Below are 20,142 nucleotides of genomic sequence, written 5' to 3' on the forward strand. Positions count from 1 at the left end.
GGTTGCTGTGAAGGAGGGGGTTGCTGGCATAGCAACCGTGGTTAGTCAGCAGCCCAAAGGGGGAATGGCCCCGTCTGACACAGGTGGTCGCTTTATGCGCGCACCAGCGTTACTATAAATCACAGGTGCGCGGTTGTGTAGGGGGGCGCACACGTGTCTGTATGCGGACACGCACCTGCACGGAGAGGAATGGGAGCGGAGGCTATGGAGGCGCAGCTGCGTACGCGTGCGGGTACCACTGCGGATGCACACGGCCCTTCGACACCTGTGGGCGAGCACACGCACACGCGCGCACGTGCAAGGCCGCGGCGCGCTCCGCCGCCGCCCGCGTGGGGCGGGCGCGCGGCTCTCGGCCTGCCTCCGGCGCCTTCCCACGTGGTGGAGGCGGGGCAGAGGGGGCCGTGCAGCCAATGGGGGGCGCCCGAGGGGTGCGGCGCTCTGCGCTCCCGTGGCCGTTCGCGTCGCGCGGTTGGTGTGGGCGCGTAGAGTTCCGCTGTGCAGCGCTGTGCTCCGTTCTGGCTGGCCGCCGGGCGGGAGGCAGGCCATCAGGCAGCTGTCAGCGCCGCCGGGCGGGCTCAGCCCCTCGGTCAGGTGACGGGCCGCCGGGAGCGGCTCGGCCGAGCGGGCCGGAGCTCCTCTCGCCGCGCTTCCGCGCAATGCTGGGCGGCTCCGTGGCGGCGAGGATGCTGCCGCGGCCGCCGCCGCCCTGCCCCCGCTGAGCCACTGCGAGAGGTGCAGTAGGGCCGCCACCGGGCAGGGCGGTGGCAGCGGCAACGAGCCAGCATGGCCCCCACTCTTCTCCAGAAGCTCTTCAACAAAAGAGGTGGCAGCGCAGCGGCCCCCCATGGCCGCGCTCCGGGGGAGGGGCCCGCCTTCAGGTGAGCTACGGAGGCAGAATGGGTCCGGGCTCGCCCGAGGTGGCTCCGCATGGGCCTCGGGATCTGTTCCGGCTGCGGAAGTATGTCTAGGCAACGAGGGAGATGTGCGTCCCTCTCCACTACTGAGGGTCCGCGGCGGAGGTCTGCCGCAGCCTCCTCTGGGGCTTTCCTTCTGCGAACTTCCCTCAGGGGCCGGGAGGAACGGCCCGTGAGGAGGAGGCGTCTCCGGGCGGGAGCGGGTGGCAGGAGACACCGGCGTGGTTGTGCTGCCTCCTTTCCATATCTTTGGATCTCAGCCATTTTATATTCGAGCTGGAAGTGGCACGCTCGGGAGCAGTGGGGCGCGCACCGCCCAGCCCCTGGGCAGCCCCGGGAGAGAGGCTACAGGCGTTCGCTTTCCTCGTGTTTGCATGGTTGCTGCCATAATTCCTGGTGGGGTCTCATCAGCAGAGGAAAATAGAAAAATGGCTTCACTGTTGTGACCTGAATACACGTGCATTGTCTGTCTGGTAACCCACTGAGCGTGAGGTACCTTTCATTGCTCTCTCTGCTTGTGATATTGCCAATCATTAAAGGTGAGATTTAGTAGCTGTTGATACTTCAGGGCTTGAAAGCGTAATCTTAAACTAAAATTGAATCATAACTGTTTTTTAAACCCTTGGGGGTAGCAGTGCGCTCAGGGAGCTTTGTTACTTGTAGCATCTCTTCCGTTCTGAAAACCGAACTGATCCCTGTGTACGGTGACTATCCCATGTGTGTCCGGTAGCCTGCCTGTTTTTTTGTGCTCCACGCGAGTTGGCTGGACTTGTGATCAGTTAGTATGCAGCACTGAATTGGAATCTGGGCATTCATTGCTGAAACTACTAAGAATGGTGAAGAAGAGGAGTGGAAAATAGCCTGATCCACCAAGTGCTATAATGCCAGGTATTAAAGGTCACAGTCGTGGAGTCAGCATGGGCTATGGCCAAGTTTGCAAGATTGTGGTGAAAAACGGAGTAACGTCAAAATAACATTAAGATATTTGAATTATAAGGCCATTTCTTTGCAAGTAGTAGGATACAGTGCTACTGCTGTATTCATTTAAGAGACCAGGGCTAGTGAATTTCAGGATGCTGTGACATCAGTGTGATTTACTTGCTAGTTACTTTTCGTAGCATCTACCTTGTTGAATTGAATAACTTCTTTAATGGGAAACAAACCAAAAGACTTTTCCACATTTAAACTGAGTGACAGTTCCCAACCAACTATTATTTTGCCTTGTGTTTAAAATCTTAGCAAGTAATCTATATCGGAGATCAGTGCTGCTGGTTCTGTTCCTAAAGGTTGATTTATCAAGGATCTCCATGATCTCCAAACTATAAGGAAGTTCCTTATAGTTTGTCCCCTGTAAAATCAGTAAGATTGCTCCATCTGGGGTATTAATTTTAAGTCTGCAAAAAAAATAACACATTTGAAGCATTTTGCATGTGGATTTGTTTATTTTTTTCCACCTGTTAATATTTCGTTCATCTTCTTCCTTGTGCCTTCTAAATGTGATGCAGTACTTTTTTTAGTAACCTGCTGGTGACCTACAGGAGCATACTTATTGGTTCTTAGAAGCTCTACTACAATGTTTTTAATAGATTTTCTGTTAAACACTAATCTCTGTTTGAATAGACAGATGTGATTTGACCTAAGTAAAAGGGAAGACTTAATCCTTTGGTAGCTTCTGTACTAAGTATGCTGCTGGTCACTGTTGGAGGCAAAGTGGCAGGATTATTTTCTGTTCAAATGGTAAGCCTGTATTTTTAAGAATTTTAGTTCCTTATTTCTTCTGCGTGTTTTGGTTAGTGAGGTCCCTCCACATTCAGTGTGTTTTGCTGTATATAACTCTCGTAAATGGCCCTGTAAGATCAACAGCGATCTATATCCTTGGACTTTGAGTTTTTATGAAAGTCTTGAAAACCAAAATGTATTCACACAATCTCCTCACCCAGAAAAAACAGAATCACACACACATACAAAAAACAGTACATAGTACAAATTGACCTGGCAGTTTTTTCTAGTCTTTCCAGAAGCACCAGCAAAAGTTCCGATGCACAGAACCATTGATCCGACTTGAGGTTTGCCTGTAACAAGTACCATGTGTGTTTGTTCTTTTGCTCCCCTCTTCTTTGGTAGGAGCTAAATCTTGATCAGATATAAGTGCTGCTTCCTTTCTTTGTCTCTGAATAAAACAGCGAGCTACAAGGTCCATGCTGCTTACCAGAATGAGCTGGCACAGCCTTAAAGAGAGACATGGTGCCTGTAGCTGAATGTGGAGCCACAGGAAATTGTTTCCTGGGTGCATGAGCATTAACATATTAATTTGAATCAGGAGTGCACTTTTAAAGAAAACCTCTCAGTTGTCTCCACTTACTGCATTTGGCCAACGTAGCCAAGTGGTTTGGGTGTATAAACTGGATTCCTCTTGGAGTGACATTAGAAAAGTGCTCCAGCCACTAAAAAGCATATGGTCCCTGGGACCAGATGAAGGCTGGTCAAAAGTAAAACCCCAGAACACATAGTTGTGGGTGTCAGGTCCTCAGCACCAATTAATTCACTAGTTATGTTGGGCTGTGCTACATGTAAACACAACTCTGGCATGGCTAGGTGAGGAGAAAGTAAACAAGGTGTAGAGGTCTGTAAAGAGCTATTAGGACTGCAGGACTTCTACTGACCTGCTTCAAAATAATGGAAATATAAGAGTAGAATTTGGAATTGTAGAAAGTATTAATTGATTTTCTAGAAAAATAAATTATAAACCAGCTGGAGAACAGATGGATATTAGTGGTATGATAATATATCTTTCTAAGCAATTTTGTACACAGATATTCAGCTTTTGGCTTCTGTTATTGCTTCTTTTTCCTTCCCTTACCTAAAAATATCAATGTAATATATACACTTGTGTGTATAATGCATGCATATAAAATATATGTGTGTATATACACACAAATGTATTTCAACAGAGACATGTGAGTGACTGAGCTTGTTTTTAGTGTCTGTCTTACACTCTAAGGAAATTCTCATTACTTTGTGTATGAGAAATTTGTATTTTTATGGTTAAATTCCCCATGTATTTCTTATTTCCTTATCAGATGTTACTTCCCTTTACAAGATTGCTTTGGAGTCATTTGTACAGGTTTTTTTGGAATGCCATCAGGATTGTGCTCAGCACAAAAAAAGGCATCTTACTACTCATTATTTTTGAGTTTTATGGATTGAGTATTTTGTAAGCACACAGTATCACAAGAGAAGAATGTCTCAAATGCTAAGTAAATATTTGAGTAAGGTTTTGGGAGATGGCCTTAAGAAAATGGATTTAGGTTGCAGACAGCTTGACTGTACTGAAATTCGTCGCGGTTCCTCTATAATTGTCCTTACCGGATCCTAGTATGAAATTTCATGTCGGTGTATTCCTGTACTTCTCAATGTGAAAAACTGACTTTATCCTTAAACTGAAAGTTAAGGTTTCATATTAATTGCAGTTTTGGGAAAGCTCTTCTTTCACTGCTGAATGTAACTTCTGCATTGCAACCTCTGATGAAATTTCTTTGATATTTGTGTGTTTAGCGCAGGAATACCGTAGAACAGAATAACTTAATTTTATGTGAATTAAAAAACAAGGTTGTGTTGTTTCATAAGTGTCTGAAACCTGAAAATGGGCTGTTTCTTCAGCTTTAAGTATCAGCTCCTTCTGCTCTTATGTTGTAACTGCAGAGTATTTGGTAATACTTTGTTAGTTTTGGTATATGAGATCATCTGGTTGGCAGCTGATCCTAGTGATTCTTTTGGTCATAGCACTGAAATGCTTGGTGAAATCCTACTTGCTGAGCATTGTTTCACAGCATGGCAATGTTCCACCTTCTGAAAAAAGGAAAGAAAGGAGTAGTGAGCTTTGAGTCTGCTTATGTGTCAGTTTGTTATAGCTTTTTTTTAAAACAAAGTATTCAGTCAATTCTGGTAGCCTAATTGGGCTTCTCTGAGCTTCTTGCAGCTTTGTAGACATCCACACAGCAATGACATTGCTGAGCATCTGTAGCCATCTTTCTACCTGGACATATCACAGAACATCTGACTTTAAATCCTTCAGATTTTTTAATACACTGTAGGGAGGGTGGTGCAGCTCAGGGCTAGATTGAGCATGGGAGTAGGAAAGGTTAAATACATCTAAGCCACATGCCTCTTCACTGACAGCTGAAGGTGAGCCTTTTCTCAGTAATAAGAGCTAAAGTGCAAGTTTTGCAGAAAGAGATTTATTACAGCATCATTCAAGAAAACAGAGAGGAAGTGATTGAAAATATGGTCTTTCGAGTGGAAACCACACTTCTGTCCTGGGGCTGCTTTGAAGGACAACAAACCAACCCCAAGTCCTCTGCTTTTGAGCTTTTCAGGAACCAAGGCCGTTCTCCTTTTTGTTTAGATTTCCCCTCTCTTACACACTTCTGTTGCTGAACAACTTTTTGGTTTCCTCTAGGTTGACTCTGAGAATTAACGCTTGTTGCAATAAGACGCTTAAAGTTGCAATAAGATGCTTTATATATATATGGGGTTTTTTTCTACAGATGTCTTAAAAACTGTGGAAATGCATAAGCTGCTAATGTTCTGAAGGGATAGGCGTCCTTTGGTTAATTCCATGAGAAGATACGTCCTGACCTGATGGATCAAACTAATTTTGCCAGTGGATTGTCTTATTTCTGACTTTTGAGTAACGTGCATGTAACATAACCAGCTAGTAGTGTATTTTTTACACATCTGACAGCTGCAGGACAGCTACTATGCCCAGTAGAAAGTGATTTTTTGGGAGTAGTAGCAAAAGAAAGTCTTGGAGCTACCTTCCTTTGTTGGTAGCATAACTTAAAGCAGAACACACCACAATCTAAAGCAGTGGTGCTCATACTGTAGGGGAATACTTATCTCTTGGTGTCAGTGGGTTGATGTGAATGAGAAAACAGCTGCTTGGGGCTGAGCAATGTAGATATTCATAAAAATCAAATTTGTAGAGAAACTTTGAAAGCTGATGCAGAGCTTTGTTGCCAGTAGAGGCTGACTTCATTAAAACTTGTGTAAACTTTGTAGCTTCTTATGTAAGCTCAGCAGAACATCTTTATTAAAGTTTGAGAGGGAAGAAAGATGAAAGAGATTTGACAAAAATATTGTTATCATTAGTCATCATCCCACTTTGACACTGTGGGATGTAAGTGTTCTAGTGCATGGTAATGGTCTTCAGCTGTAGCTTTGGTCTGAACAGAGAGTAATGGTAGACTTAAAGTGCAGAAAGAGTACATTTGATAAAATAGCTGGAATCAGAGAGTCCAGAAAATGGAGTAATTACTTTCATAAAAGCATTTTATTTCTTGTTTTAAGGCTGCTGAGGAATCGCTTTGCAAAGAGAATTCTTTGGATTAATACTGACTGTGTGCAATAAACCTTGGTGGAATACTCGTTCCTTTAAGTACTCCTCCTGACACTAACAATCGTGCTTTCATCTGGAAATGAATATGCACCTTAATGTCTTCATTAAAACAGAAATGTTTTCTGAAAACATAGTTTTAGAGCTATCTGTGGTGTTTTATATTTGTCAACAGTTGTTTCTACTAAGTACACCCTTGATCAAAAACCTGCTGCTACTTTTTATGCTGCTTAGACAGTGTTGTCAGAAAAGTATTCTTACGCTATCCTGAGCAGCATTTGCTATGGGAAGGTTTCTGTGGGCACACTTATTAGGCAAAATGACGAGGAGTAAAATTCTGTAGGATGGTGGTGAACAGATGTGCTAGAGACAGTAAGCAAGAAAATAATTGGTTACTTCTTGTGTGAGGACAACAAATGTGACTACCTGTACCTTTGCATGCATTTCCTGTGATAGTGTCGGTTTGCTGCTAATCTGAATAACAGGCGTGGATGTGATTGTTCACCTTTGTCTGTCCTCAATCATTTCTGTGTTTACTCTGCCTCCACTTTTTAATCTTCAGGATCAGATTCTTCTGCGTTCTGCATTCTCCTTACCTTAACAACGCTTTCTGCCTTTCTTGACTCACTTCATTTGCCCTATTTATATGTGTTTGTCACTCAAATACAGTAGCAATGTCATGTTTTCATTGCGCGATTGAGATCACAAGACGAGCTTCTGCTAAGACTGCAGGGCAAAGCATTCTTTAGAGACATAGAGCTTAGGAGTTTCAGTAACAGAGCCTGTTCCTCCTCCACTATAATTAGGGCAAGTATGGGTACTTTTGCATGAGCAAAAATATCTGTCTTGTCAGTCAGCATGCTTCCTGGATATCGGTGAGATTCCTAGAATTGTACAAATGGGCATGCAGGCTTTACGTCACACTCGCTGCTGTTAAAACAGACTCATGATTTTCTTTCCATAGACTGCTGAAGTGAAACTTGAGCTGTGTGTGATGTAATTTTTGAACTAGTATGGAGCTTTCACCTCAGTGCAACACTTTTCTCCTCCAGGGTGCTCAGTGCAGTTTCACATATGCTAATGAAATCAACTGTATTAAGCAAATAATCTGACAATATTTATTTGCTGCTCAAATAGAGCTGTTAACAAGCTGAATTTGTTATTAGCACTTTCAAATTAGAAAAAATGTGAACACTTTAGTACTTCATATTTTATAATGAAGTCAGGAAGTTTCTTACAATAAAAAAAACTTTAATTGTTAAGTTTACTTAGTGAAAGAAAACAGTGCTTTGAATGAACTCCATGTGCTGGATTTCTGTACAGAGTCTTTACATTAGTTTCTGAATCTGGATATTATCCAACACCTGAAATGGCTGCAGTGGTACAAGGTGTTGTTACAGTGGTACAAGATGCTATTGCATGCTCTGCTGAAATTGGCTGGGCAGTTGTTCCTTCCACAGTAGTGCCAATAGAATAGAGTATTGGAGCCTCCCCTCAGTCATGTTTGTGTAAAGGTTAGTGACGTGACCATCTCTTACAGTAATTTGTTTCAAACTTAGTGAACTTAGATGGAAATAGTTAAGGAGGACTCCAGTTCTAGTCCTCATGTCTGTTGAGAAGGCTGAAGTAAATGACTGGAAATCGGTAACCACTAAAGTTCACTTGGTAGGCAACTGTAGTGACATGTATCTGAACTCAGTATTGGCTTCTGGCCTAAAGGAAGGTTGTTTTTTCATAGCCAGCTGAAACAGCTTCAGGAGTGCCATGCTCTGCCTTACCAACTGTTAGGAGTTTCTAAATCCTTAAGACAAAGAGTTGGAAAATTTATCCTTTGCTAATTATGAAGATATTTATGATATTTGGCTGTGGATATGCAGCATGCTTACTAAGTCCTGAAACAATTTCATGTATGGTTCCAAGTTCTAGCGTGGATGAGTAACAGAGGATGACTTCAGTGTTCATGAGGTACAATGAATGATGTGTCAGTCATCCACTATGGACTAGGTCAGAAGACAGCTTAGTTTCAGGAGGAATTCAGGTACTGAACTTCTTGTATTCAGAAGTTCCTGAGTGCGGTCTTACAGACAGGAATGTGTTTGGGAATGCTTTTAAATGGGATTGGGAAAATAATTGTATTTTAAAACTGTCTTTTTCTATTTGCTGCTTTATGGTGGCACTTAGTAACTGTAAAATGCCTGTGTATATCTGGACTGGGTAATGGCTTCAGGGGTAGGTATACAATAGAGAGTAAAACTGAGAACAGAACATGGTATTTTATAGTGGGCATGTTTTCTTTTAAAGACTCTGCCAACCTAGTGAGTCTGTGTACACAACGATGCTACACCTGCCTGATTTCTTTGTTTTAAAGCTAAACACACCAGTGTGGGATATCAAAGATATTTTGGACCTCAGTGTTAAACTTCACTGCTTAGAGAAACAATTGTATATTTGTATTGAAATGTGGTGTTGGCATGAGAACTGGAAATGTGATTGAACCAGTAGCTTTTTGTTTGTGGAGCACTGACATTTGATTAGAATATAAACTTCATTAGAGTTGGATACATGGGCTCTGTTTTAACTAGAAAAGAAAGTAAAAGTTTCAGTTGTTTTTTTGATGAAATTGTCCTGAATCCAGAATTGTTAAGGCTCTTAGTGACTCTCTCTGGTAGACTTCATCATGGGAGAAAGTCACGTTTGTTACAAAATACTTCCTTATCCGGTGTTTTGCCATGGAACACTGAAGGAACTTGGCCATACCTTCTCACAAGGAGAAAGGTTTTTAATCTGAATAGATAATTGCTACATCAGCTTGTTGACTGAAATTTTAGATTTGTCTCTTGCTGAATCTTCAATGTGTGAAGCATTTTCCTGTTGCATAACATGATTGCAAGTAGTGCTTTTTCTGTGATTTTAATTTTTTTTTTGTTCAGATGTTTTTTGATTTACAGATTGGTTCTTGGCGTGTTACTGGGTATGGTCAATAGTAATTATGTATAAACCTTTAAGTCTAATGCCAGCATTTATGAGAAAATGTTTAAGATCCCATGTGAGTAGTTAGAGCAGTTGGTCTGCTTTAAGGAGGAGGCTCTCTCATAACTTAATGACTATTTATATATTCAAAGTCCTATGCAATTGGTGGTAAACAGAACGTCAGTCTTTCATAGTGTCTTGCAGGAAGGCTAGGTTTGCCAATGCCAGTCAGCTGCAGTGCTATGGATTGTTTGTTTGCTTACTTCTGTAGTCTTTTTCACTGAAAAAGGTATTATGGTATGAGTAATTTTATATACTCTAGTCTTCTGTATGGGGTCCTAAGATGTGTCTCTTCCTTCTCTTTCCAGTGAAACTTGAAAGTAAATGTGTGTAAGCCTTTCAGTGGTAGTTACTGAAAAGATACTTTCCATGCTGTCTACAACAGAGGGTTAAAGGAAGTGTTTTAGATGGAATAGACAAATTACCATAACAACAACAAGAGAAGCAAAACATATTTTTGGCTATAACTAGTGAAAAATGCCGGAGCTGACGTTATATCCATCCATGTTATCACTTCATTCAATCTAAGTCAGGATTTCCTGGCATTCATGTAGACAGAGGCGATGGACTTCAGTTTTCATGCTATAGCAACTTTGAGTGATCAAGCATGGCTTCTTGTGTATGTTTTCTTTCATCTGTCCATGCTAGTTGGGTATGTTAGTGAATGTTCATGAATATTCAGCATACATAGTTTTTCTGCATTCCCTTCCTGATTATTGCAAATTAACTTTTCAGTTACAATATCTATTTTAAAATATTCAGAAAACGTCTTGCTCTCACAAACAGGTTAACATAATCATTTACATGAAGCTCACCGATGGTATGTTAGCCGATTTGAAAGGAAAAAAACAAACCCAAAACCAAATGGGGCTGCTTCAGCTCTCTTCTGATGCCTTTGAGTCCACAGATTATGAACTTTGGAGGTAACTTTTTTATTTTTTACTGCAGTCATACTGCTGAATTCACTTTGGGGTTAGTTGAAACTGATGCCTTCTGAAGCAGTTTCTCTTGGGTCCCTGGTGACGTTTATCTCTAGCCCTGTTGAGAGCACTCTCTTGTGTGGTGTGTGCATGTGTTCTGGCAAGGAGGGGATTTAAAGTGCTTTCTGCACCCTGAAACTTATTTGGCTGTAAAATTTCAGAGAGTGCCATGTCCTCTGAAGTCTAAAAAGCCTACTTATGAGAACATTTTTTTTTGTAGCAGAAGTGGAGGAAATGTGTAAATTTTCCTATTAATATGTGGGTGGCTTTAGTTACTTTGAAGGTGGTTGTGTGTTGTAGCAAAAGGAGTGTTTTTCAGCTAACTGGAAAAGTCAAGGGAGGGTGATATTGAACTACAAATACTCATATCTCTATATCAGTTGGCATTAATATGTATTTACTTATGTCTAATAAATAACATTGTTTCTTAGTCTTGGCTTTTTTATGTTCCTATTCTAAAGCTGTGCCTTTGAACAGTCTTGAAAGCTGCATGCAGAGTTTATTAAATAAAATAAATAAAAAAACGAGTTTTACAGAAGAAAGAGAAGGAACAGGAAAGAGCAGGCAACCAAACCCATGCCTCAGGGCACCACCCCTAAGGTGTGGTGATGATGTCTTTGCTGGCCTGCTCATTTACGTAGGAGATCTTAAGGTCTGAGATCCATCAGTAGTTCCATGCAGTGTAGAAATGCAACACGAGCTGGTGCAGTGTTATAAATACCAGGCTCTGCCTTGTGCTGTTGCTCTTTCACATGTGCAGTGTGTAGTAAGTAGTTCTTTCTACTCGAGAGAAGGTGAGGAAAGGCAGAGGCAGTAAAACTGGGAGGATAAGAGATTTCTATTCATCTCCTTTTCTGGCAGGCCGTTCTCAGACGTGCCTTGGCAGTGTCTGCGTTTAGTAGCTGTGTTCTTGGGCGCCGGCCCAGTCACATGGTGCTGCTGGAACAAGTGACATGGGAGTGATGCATTAGCTGGGCCGCGGTGCTGTGTGCTGGAGGAGGAGGTGTGGCCCTGCCAGCCGGGTGGCCTGCGCCCTGCTGCAAAACAGCAGTGCTGGACCAAGCACCATTCGCTCCCGTCCAGCTGCTGTTCTTGGGTCAATCTGTTTGGCTCCAGTGAAAGCTGGAAGTTGGTTACTTGAAGTGTCTTAAAGATCAATGGGAGGAAGGTGGAAGAAAAACAAAAAGCTCCGAGCAAACAAAGACCCAAACCCTAAGGAGCATTAAATGAATGAGTAGTAAACTTTCACTTTCTGGAAATATTAAAGATGTGTTACGACACTTCTTCTAAATATTTGACTTAATTTAGACCAGCTGAATTTTCTTAGCTGGTAGAAGTTAGGAGCATTGGATGGGGGGAAGTTGATTAACACTAAGCGAAACATTTCTGTACTGAGGAAGGGACTAAGGTGATGAATTTGGAGTCCTATAAGGTGATGAATTTGGAGTCCTAACCTTGTTGTGTTCTTTATCTTTCTTTGTTTAAAGTACTAGTTCAACAAAAAATATCACTCTTCTTAATGGTAAAACACAATTGCATTTATGCACTGTTTATGCAATTACAGGTCTTGAGCTCTCCTTGCTAATAAGGAATTCCATTTGTGGGGCTAGCAACCGAGAGCATTGTTTGGCTAGGTGATTGTTGGGGAGGGTTTATAGCTCGTTCCCCCTCCCCCCCCCCCCCTTTTTTTTTTTAATATATCACTGAGACTGTATGAAACCTGACTCCTAAACTTCTGTCATGTAGATAAGGCAAAAAGAAGTTGAGTTGTGAAACACTGTTTTAATAGGCTGTTCTTGATGTTTGTCAAAAGATGATGAGTGCAAGTTATGGTGACTTGTATAGATCTGTTTGTTAGCCTCGTATCAGGTGTTTGTGGTTTTAGTGGTCATTTTTGTGTGTGCATGTGATGGTATTGCTTTCTGTCAACAAAGATGGTTAAAATTGCTTCCAACTTTGCAAAAATCCAATATACCCTCCTTGAAGCAAGGAGCCTGTGGAATTCCAACTTTGCAGTGAATACATACATACAAAGTTTTCTGGTTTTCTTATAGTAGCATATGGAATTATATGTTGTTGTTTTTTTTAAGTAACCTTTCTGTACAGTGATCTGATACCTAGAACTTTCTACAGGAAAATCTAAACAGAGAAATGCAGCAAATTGTGTGTCCCTTTGCTAGTTACATGACTAACTTGCAATGTATCCTGCTGAACTTGTGTGAAACTAGTAACTATGTATCATGCTTGAACAAGGTGGTTCGTCTGAGGTTAATAGTGGTTTACCTTATTAGGACAACTTCAAATCATAGTGGAAAAAGAATGTGGTATGGCTTCAGTACAACTCTTCCATATCTAAGTTTTAAAAGAGGAGGAGTAATGCAGGATAAATGCTTGAAATTGAGAGCAAAGAAGGGAGCCTACATCTACATAAGCTATTCAACAGAATAAAAGAGGGAAATTCATCATTAAGCAATCCAAAATAGAGTCCACTTCACCTTTGAAGATGTATTTTGGCAGTCATCCTTCCTGAGTGGCTGGGTTGTAGGCATTTTTTGTGTATCAATTTTGTTAAATGTATGTTTTGCAAAAACATGTTCACTGAAACAGCAGGTATGACTCAAACTTTCTGTTTCCTTGCTCTTCTCTATCTTGCTTACAAAAGCTGTTTGGAAGATAAAACCTTGCAGGGGTCTCTGCACATGTTCTGTTCGGTTTGAAAATAGTACTTAAGTTTTAGTTGTACAGCTGTAAGTTATACAGAAAAAATGTTCTTGATTGGGTAGCTCCATCATATATATTCTTTTTCCCCACCCCAAATTTTCTAACCTTGAATTTGGATCACTTAGGTGATTGCCTCTCAGTGGAGACGAAGGACAGGAAATGACCTACAAACCGAGCAGGTGACATAGCCTGGTAAAATGAATGATTAAATTCCCAGATGATTACATCTGGAAAGCAGGGCACTTTCTTCCATTTTCTTTATTATCTACACCTCAGATTCAAGGTGTTTTTCATGTGTTGGGCTGTGGCTTTTTGTTTACTTGTTCAGAAACTCTTCTGTGGATTTTTGTTAGTAATTCTTCAGGTATTTGGGATTTATAGTATTCTGCAGATGACTTTATCCAGAGATAATAGATGTGCTTCAAAATACTACGTTTAGTGAGCTCACAGGAGTTCCTAGTTTTAGTCTTTCACATGAATCCAATATTGTGGTTATTTCACTGAATGTTTCAGATTAATTTGTGTGTGTGTCTGGTTTTGGTTTGGGAAAAGATAGGACAGAAGTGTCAGTTGCTGATCTTAGTCTTAAGTGTAGGAACCTTGCCATCAGTTGCTTATTTCGTTTGCACTTCAAAGGTGTCTGGGGGGAACACTGACATTTAAACTAGCCCGCCTCAATGAGCTGAGGGCTAGGAGTCCACCTTTCCTAGATGGTTTGAGTAATTCGAGAACAGGCCAAGACTTCTCACTTGTTTCCCTTGCTTGGGAGGAGTGGTTATGATCTGGTACTTCTCACATCTCTGGGAATTGGAACTGAAAGAGTGTTTGATTGCTATAGGCTTCCCTCTGCAACTGAGCAAGTTGTTCAGCTTAGCCTTGTTCTGGTTTTGTGCTTGACTTTTGTCCAATGTTTAGAGGCTGGAGTTTACTAAGATTACAAAATCATTTTAAGAGGAGTGCTGTGCTATTAAGCAGGTAGCACGTAGACTAGATTTTGAAATCTTACTTTGTTTTCTCTACTGCTGTATTTCTAGGTAACCATTATCAAAGCTGTTTTCCCTTTTTAGTCTGGAAATGAGACAGCACTGTGGCTATCACCTTATAAACTGTCTAGAATTTTACTTGTGGGAGAGAAAGCTATATAATACGTGAATTATGGGCAGATGCATATAGGTAACTTTTTAAAAGCAGAAATGGGGAAGAGGACTTTGCACTAGAATTACACAAAAAAATGTCAGATTCCCCTGTTGTGTTTAAAAACTTAGATTTTCTTGGTCAGAAGTATTATATATTCTTGTCATCAGTACTGCTGCTGAACTGTTTAATAGGCACAGAGCTATGGACCAGCTTGAGTCTGTGGCAAACTTTTTTGATTCTCATTCTACCTTCTTTTTATGAAAAAATCTTTTCAAAATAACAGCTTTCTTGGCCATGTGTAAATACTACTTGTCCTAGAGACTAAAAGCATTACAGTGCAAATATCCAGTGTATTTCATGGTGCTGGCCTTCTTTATTTTAACCGATAACCATATGGCAATGATGACAGATTCTCACTTGCTCCTAAGCTGTGTGAGGTTGCTAGGGGTAGTCAGATGACACTTGCTCACATGAGTGCCATTAACAGGGTGTTGTAGCCAGTGTTAGAACAACCTTGCAACTAAGGGCGAGTCACTGCAAAAGCAACTATGCTTGGGTTTTTGTTTTTTTTTTAAGAGGCCATATGGTTCAGTCTTGTGACTACATAATTGCCAGCTACCTAATCACATACCAGGAAACAAACATAGTTAAAGTCAATATTAGCTGTTGTATCTGCTACAGCTTTGTGCCAGGCTGGGTAGGAAAAGCTCTAACAGCAGCAAGAGAAGTCTGCGATGGCCTCAAACTTGAAAGTCGCGTCTGCTCTGTCTGGAAAAATTGCAGCAGTACATTAGTTACAGCTGTCTTTCTGCATTAATGGCTTACAGAATACATGAAGATCTCTCTGCCTTTTTTTCCTCTAACAGGAAATTCAGCAGATTATGTTCCTGTTCAGGGAAGAAAACTGATGGTAAATTACCATCTTAATGGTTAATCTGTAGTAAAGCTTGAGGCTGTAGCTCTTCAGCAGGTATTTCTCTTCAGCAGAGAAAATGTGTGGGGGTACACCAAAATCTGCGAATGGCACAGGGGGGCAAATAGAAAGAGCAAGAAACAACGGCAATACACCACTTGGAAATAATCTCTCTTGTACCAAATTGGATGGAAAGGTTATAAAATCTTTGAAAGACCGAAGAGTCAACTGTGTAAGCAAACTGACTAGACAGCTGCAAAACAGGTATGCATGTAACTTCTTTGATATATGTGATTTTGGACAGAAAATGTTCATTTTTAGATGATATTTGGTTTATAATGCTGTATTTGAAAGGCTAATCTGTAAACAATTAGAAAAGTTCTATTAGAAGATTAGTCTTGCTAGTGATGGTGACTCCAGCAAGTCTTCCCTGTTTGAAATTGAATCTACATTCTTGACTGTAATGTGTAAGGTTTATGTATATGCAAACTGAGGCTTGAAGGATAATTGCTTTTCTTTTCGGTTCAGGTTAAATAGTGTTTAAGATTGTACGTTCAGGAGGCAGAAAGGTATAGATGTTTCAGCCTTTTTATTTTTACAGCCTATGGATGTTGCACTGAAGTAGTGAGTGTTTAATCACTTTCAGAAAACGTTTTAAGGTCAGCTGAAGTAGTTTTTGAATACAAGTTAGTAGGTTGCTCTTCAGTTACTGCATGCATGCTGATTATTATAAAGGTGAACCAAAAGCTTTCACTGTAAAGATTGGCATTTGGTGGTCTGTATCAACTCAAATTACTGAATCAGGGCAGAACAGGGCAAAGTTCTTATGACTTCTGCCCAGAAGCAAATGTGTCTGCTTTCTCTTAAGAGAGATCTCCTTGCCTCCATGTCTTGCATTGTTAATGGAAGAAATGTTGAACAAGCCCAAAGTAGTTTATATGCCAATTTAGGGGAAAATAAAGCAAATTTAAGCTTAATATGGAATCTGAGGAGAAAATGTCCCAGGATATCTGAAAGATGTTCCAAATTTATGGCTTTTGTTGTTTAAAAAAATAAATAAAAAATATCCAATGCTGTAGAATCTTCAGTAGACCAGGTTTTCTTGCTGTATGAATGCCAACAGCTCAATTTTATTTTACTATTGAGGATGATGTTTATTAGTTCTAGTATCTTCCATATGCGTGAAAGATCTGCTGTGAAGGTGAGGCAAGATAAGCTGAGCTGTTCAAACAGACTGCTGATGCTGAAGGGAATAATCACATTGCCTCTAACTTTGCTTTCTGGCATTGAGGTCTTGTCCTTTTTTGCCTTGGCTATCTAAGCCTTCTGGAACTGGCTCCCTTTAGGGAGTCAGGTAAGTTCACTAATTAGGCAGAAAACTGACTTGGGAACAAGAAAACTCATCATTCTATGTAGCCTCAATACTTATTTGGAATATATAAGGAACATTTTCATTGTGCCCTTTCCTAAAGGTGTATATATATCTCCGTGGATGTCGTGAGTTTGTGTAACTCATGCTGCCACCAAGAGGTGGAGGTTCCATTGTCTTCTTTCTTTTTCCAGTTTTCTTTCTGTTCTGCTTTCATATGCTGGGACAGACTGCTGCTGCTGCTGAGAATTCATTTAGCTTACAGAAGGGTCTAGAACAGAGATGAGTAATAGGAAAGGTCACATCATTTCAAAAAGGGAAGAAAAGATATGTAGGATTTCATTTTTTTAGTCAATAAGAAAACACTGGTCAGAATAACCACTTTTAAGTCATCTAATTTTAAAGAATGTGTAGGAACTGGTATAATGCATTGTTTTTCAGCCAAAGTGAAATATTTCAGTTAGCTGTCAGTTTCTTCTCCTCCTTTCCTTTCTAGGATGTAATGTTGTCAGAAGGCTTTTTGTCATTTTGCAGTACAGTGACATAGCAATGGATGAGAGAAAAACAAACCCCAAAACCCAGGAAGAAATGCCCTGCTGCAATGCTATTGGTTTAATTTATAACATTTGTTTTACAAGTGACTTAGCAACTTGTATTTGTTCAGCACAGATCTTGTATTCTATTTATTAAGTGGTTCTTTAAAAGGAATTGAACATGTACCATCTTTATATAAGCAGAATGAGAACATTTTTATATAAGCAGGACTAAGGCAAGTGACATCTTGGTTAGTGTTTAGCAAAACCTTACTTTTAAGGCTTTCATAAAGCTGGCTGAAAGAAGCAACAGTTGTTATCCAGAAGCAGTGATTTTAACAATCTGTTCACCCTTGAGTCTTACCCTGGGGATTATGTAGTTTTATTGTCAGAGGTAACATTTTCAGCAGTGAGTATATATGCAATACTCATATCTAACTCTCACATAGCTTACACATGGTTGAGTGAGCTACCAAGTGTGCCAGTTTAGATTTTACCAGATCAGATTAGTGTAAGGAAAACAACTGACTTTCAAGACATGAAGTAGTAGAGTGTTGGAAGTGGTGATAAGGAGCTAAAAGAACTCATCTGATATCAATAAACATCATTTTTTCTTTTTTAATTTGAGATGCAGTAGACTGGTAGAAATTTATAATGTGGTGCAGCTGGAAAACAAGGGGCTTTTTGTAAGCGTGCTGAGCATTTGCTTTCTAGTAGTTTTTGTCACAGAACAGTTAATGAAATGTGCAAATTCAAGTGCAGGCTTTTCACATAACCTGTCTCCCACATCTGTTTTGTAAGGATTTTCTTGGTGCCTTAATGTTAATTCACATTGTTGCCTTGGAGTGGAAAGAGCAAGTGTCTGTTGTTGTCTCCTTCCATATTTTTGGAGGGTGGAAAAAATATATATGCTTCAGCTTGGTGGTTGAAATTGATTAGTGAATTAGTAATAAATAGGAGGTCACTTATACTTACCTGTCATCATCAGACTAATGTTTAAGGAGTATAGCCTCACCCAATAAGAGCATGCAGACTCAGCTTTATGTAGGTATTCATAGAATCATAGAATGGTTTGGGTTGGAAGGAACCTTAAACATCATCGAGTTCCACCTGCCTTGCTATGGGTAGTAGTGACACCTTCCACTAGACCAGGTTGCTCAAGGCCCCATCCAGCATAGTCTTGAAGACTTCCAGGGAGGGGGCATCCACAGTAATTGGGCAAGATGAACCTGTATTCATATAGGTTGTGAGCATAGGAGCCCTTTTTCTTTAGGTACAATATTCCCATTGCCTGTTTCAAATATTTTGGTCTTGCTTTTTAGAAACAACTGATGGAAGAGTGAAAGTTGGTTTTCTTAGTCAAAGCCTTAAGCTATTACTTTCAAACTTCTAAAGTAATATGCTATACAGTGCAGAAGCATGGTGGAATTTCTTCATAAACTTGTATTTTATGCAAGGAGATCTTATATTTTTCAAAAAATATATATGAAGAACAAACAAAAAGCAGCGCATGCCTTTCAGTATCACTAACTTCTAAATAAGCAAGAAACTGATACAGAGATAGTCCAGTACTGATCTGAGATTTTGGGTTTTATTTGTGTGAAAATGGACAAATTAATCTATCTTACATAAAAGTTGGCATCACGCAAACAACATGATGTTTACTTTGTTGCAGAATGTGGGAGTTTACATATTCATAAGGAAACGTGAACTCTTACAACACAAGAATTGAACATGCTTTTAGCATCAGGGGACAGATGGAGGGCTGGATTTGCTCCATCTTCACCCAAAATGAATCTTTCTCAGTTTAAACCTGTAGTCCTGTGGCCTGAACTACAGATCCTGCTGTGCATGTCCTAGAAATAACTAAGGCTTTGATTTTGCATGCAATGTAAATTGAGGCCATTGAGATGTATCTTTTCTTAGTCATTACAAGGAGGGAAGATCTCTGGCCTTTTAAAGAAAATTTTGTCTGTTGCAGAAGTAAACAAATAGGTAGCTGTGTAACTGAAAGGTTATCAGTATCTGGTACTGAGGAGCATCACATTCATGCAGCAAACTAGAATGAAGTCTGTTCATGGTCCTGAATTCTCTTGCATTCTCTGTGACTGGATTGCACAGTCAGTAGGCTGAGAAACAGGTAGCAGACTTTCAAAACAGATTGTGGAGTTGCAGCTCTGTGTATGCAAGGCGTGTAGGATCTTTGGACAACTATCAGGGACGGTATGAGGTCTGATCTCATGCAGGTTAACCTAGTACTGGGACTTCCTTTGAAAGGGAAGACTTAAAAAGAAATCTCTCTGGCACTTCTATCATTTTGAAGGCAGTGTGTTACAAACACATCAAGGTTCCTAACTGCAGATAACAAAACAGCCTTCAGCATCATTTCTTGAACAGTCTTTGTGTACTGGACCCTTGTATATTAAGTACATGGAACATACTTGTATCAGAGTACCTTACAGTGGAGATACCAGTCTGGCTTATATTGTTACAAAGGCATAAAAAATAGAAAAAACTGTACAGGTTGATAATGTTTTCAGCTTTGAGAAAGTTGCCTATTTAGGCTTATTTTTCTTTCTAGTTGATTTCTGAAATGCAGGATGAAGCACAAAGAAGAAATTAAGCTGGCTTTACTTAATTATTTTAAACTTGTCTCTTGAGTGCTCCTGAAGCTGTTGCCCATGGTTACCTTACTAATTCTAGCAGGAGTTGATAGTGTTTACCTCACTATTGACTTCTGGCTTTTAGAGCACAAAAGAGGAGAAATGGCTTCAGAAATTCTTGGGTTTCAGCTGTAGAGTTTCTGTACCCTTCCCACAATTCTCTACTTCCCTTCTCTATAGGGCAGTCTGGAAAATTCCTGATGAAACATCCTTTTGGTTGGGAGATCAGTGTGGCCTTGACTGAAGTCTGTTGCACGTTTTGTTAAACTAACAACTATTAATAACAGTGCTGCTCTTACCCTCCAGATGCAATCCATCCTGGCCAGGAATAAGGCAGTATGATTGAACACCAGTGCTGTGTAGCACTGCTTTATGCAATAATTTATTTCCCCCCATTAATTCTGCTTGTCAGCTATGTAACTCAGGGCATTTTCTGTAGCTGAACCTGAAGCCAAGCAAACCTCTGTGTTCTGGCATACAGACTGAC

The 20,142-nt window shown here is 40.5% G+C and overlaps 1 protein-coding gene across 2 annotated transcripts in view; it reads left to right on the top strand.

The window, feature by feature from the left end:
* The first annotated feature begins 424 nt into the window (after positions 1-424).
* The window catches only part of FNIP2 (folliculin interacting protein 2), a 49,361-nt gene continuing 29,643 nt past the window's right edge, over positions 425-20,142 (top strand). Inside the window, exon 1 of one of the 2 annotated variants that reach the window (XM_064148728.1) lies at positions 425-878. In XM_064148728.1, the coding sequence (XP_064004798.1) occupies positions 784-878 (95 nt within the window). In that variant the 5' untranslated portion in view covers positions 425-783. The remainder of the gene's footprint in view (positions 879-20,142) is intronic. The other variant, XM_064148729.1, reaches the window with a different exon arrangement.

The sequence above is a fragment of the Pogoniulus pusillus genome, chromosome 9 (assembly GCF_015220805.1).
Source record: "Pogoniulus pusillus isolate bPogPus1 chromosome 9, bPogPus1.pri, whole genome shotgun sequence".
Classification (NCBI taxonomy): Eukaryota; Metazoa; Chordata; class Aves; order Piciformes; family Lybiidae; genus Pogoniulus; species Pogoniulus pusillus.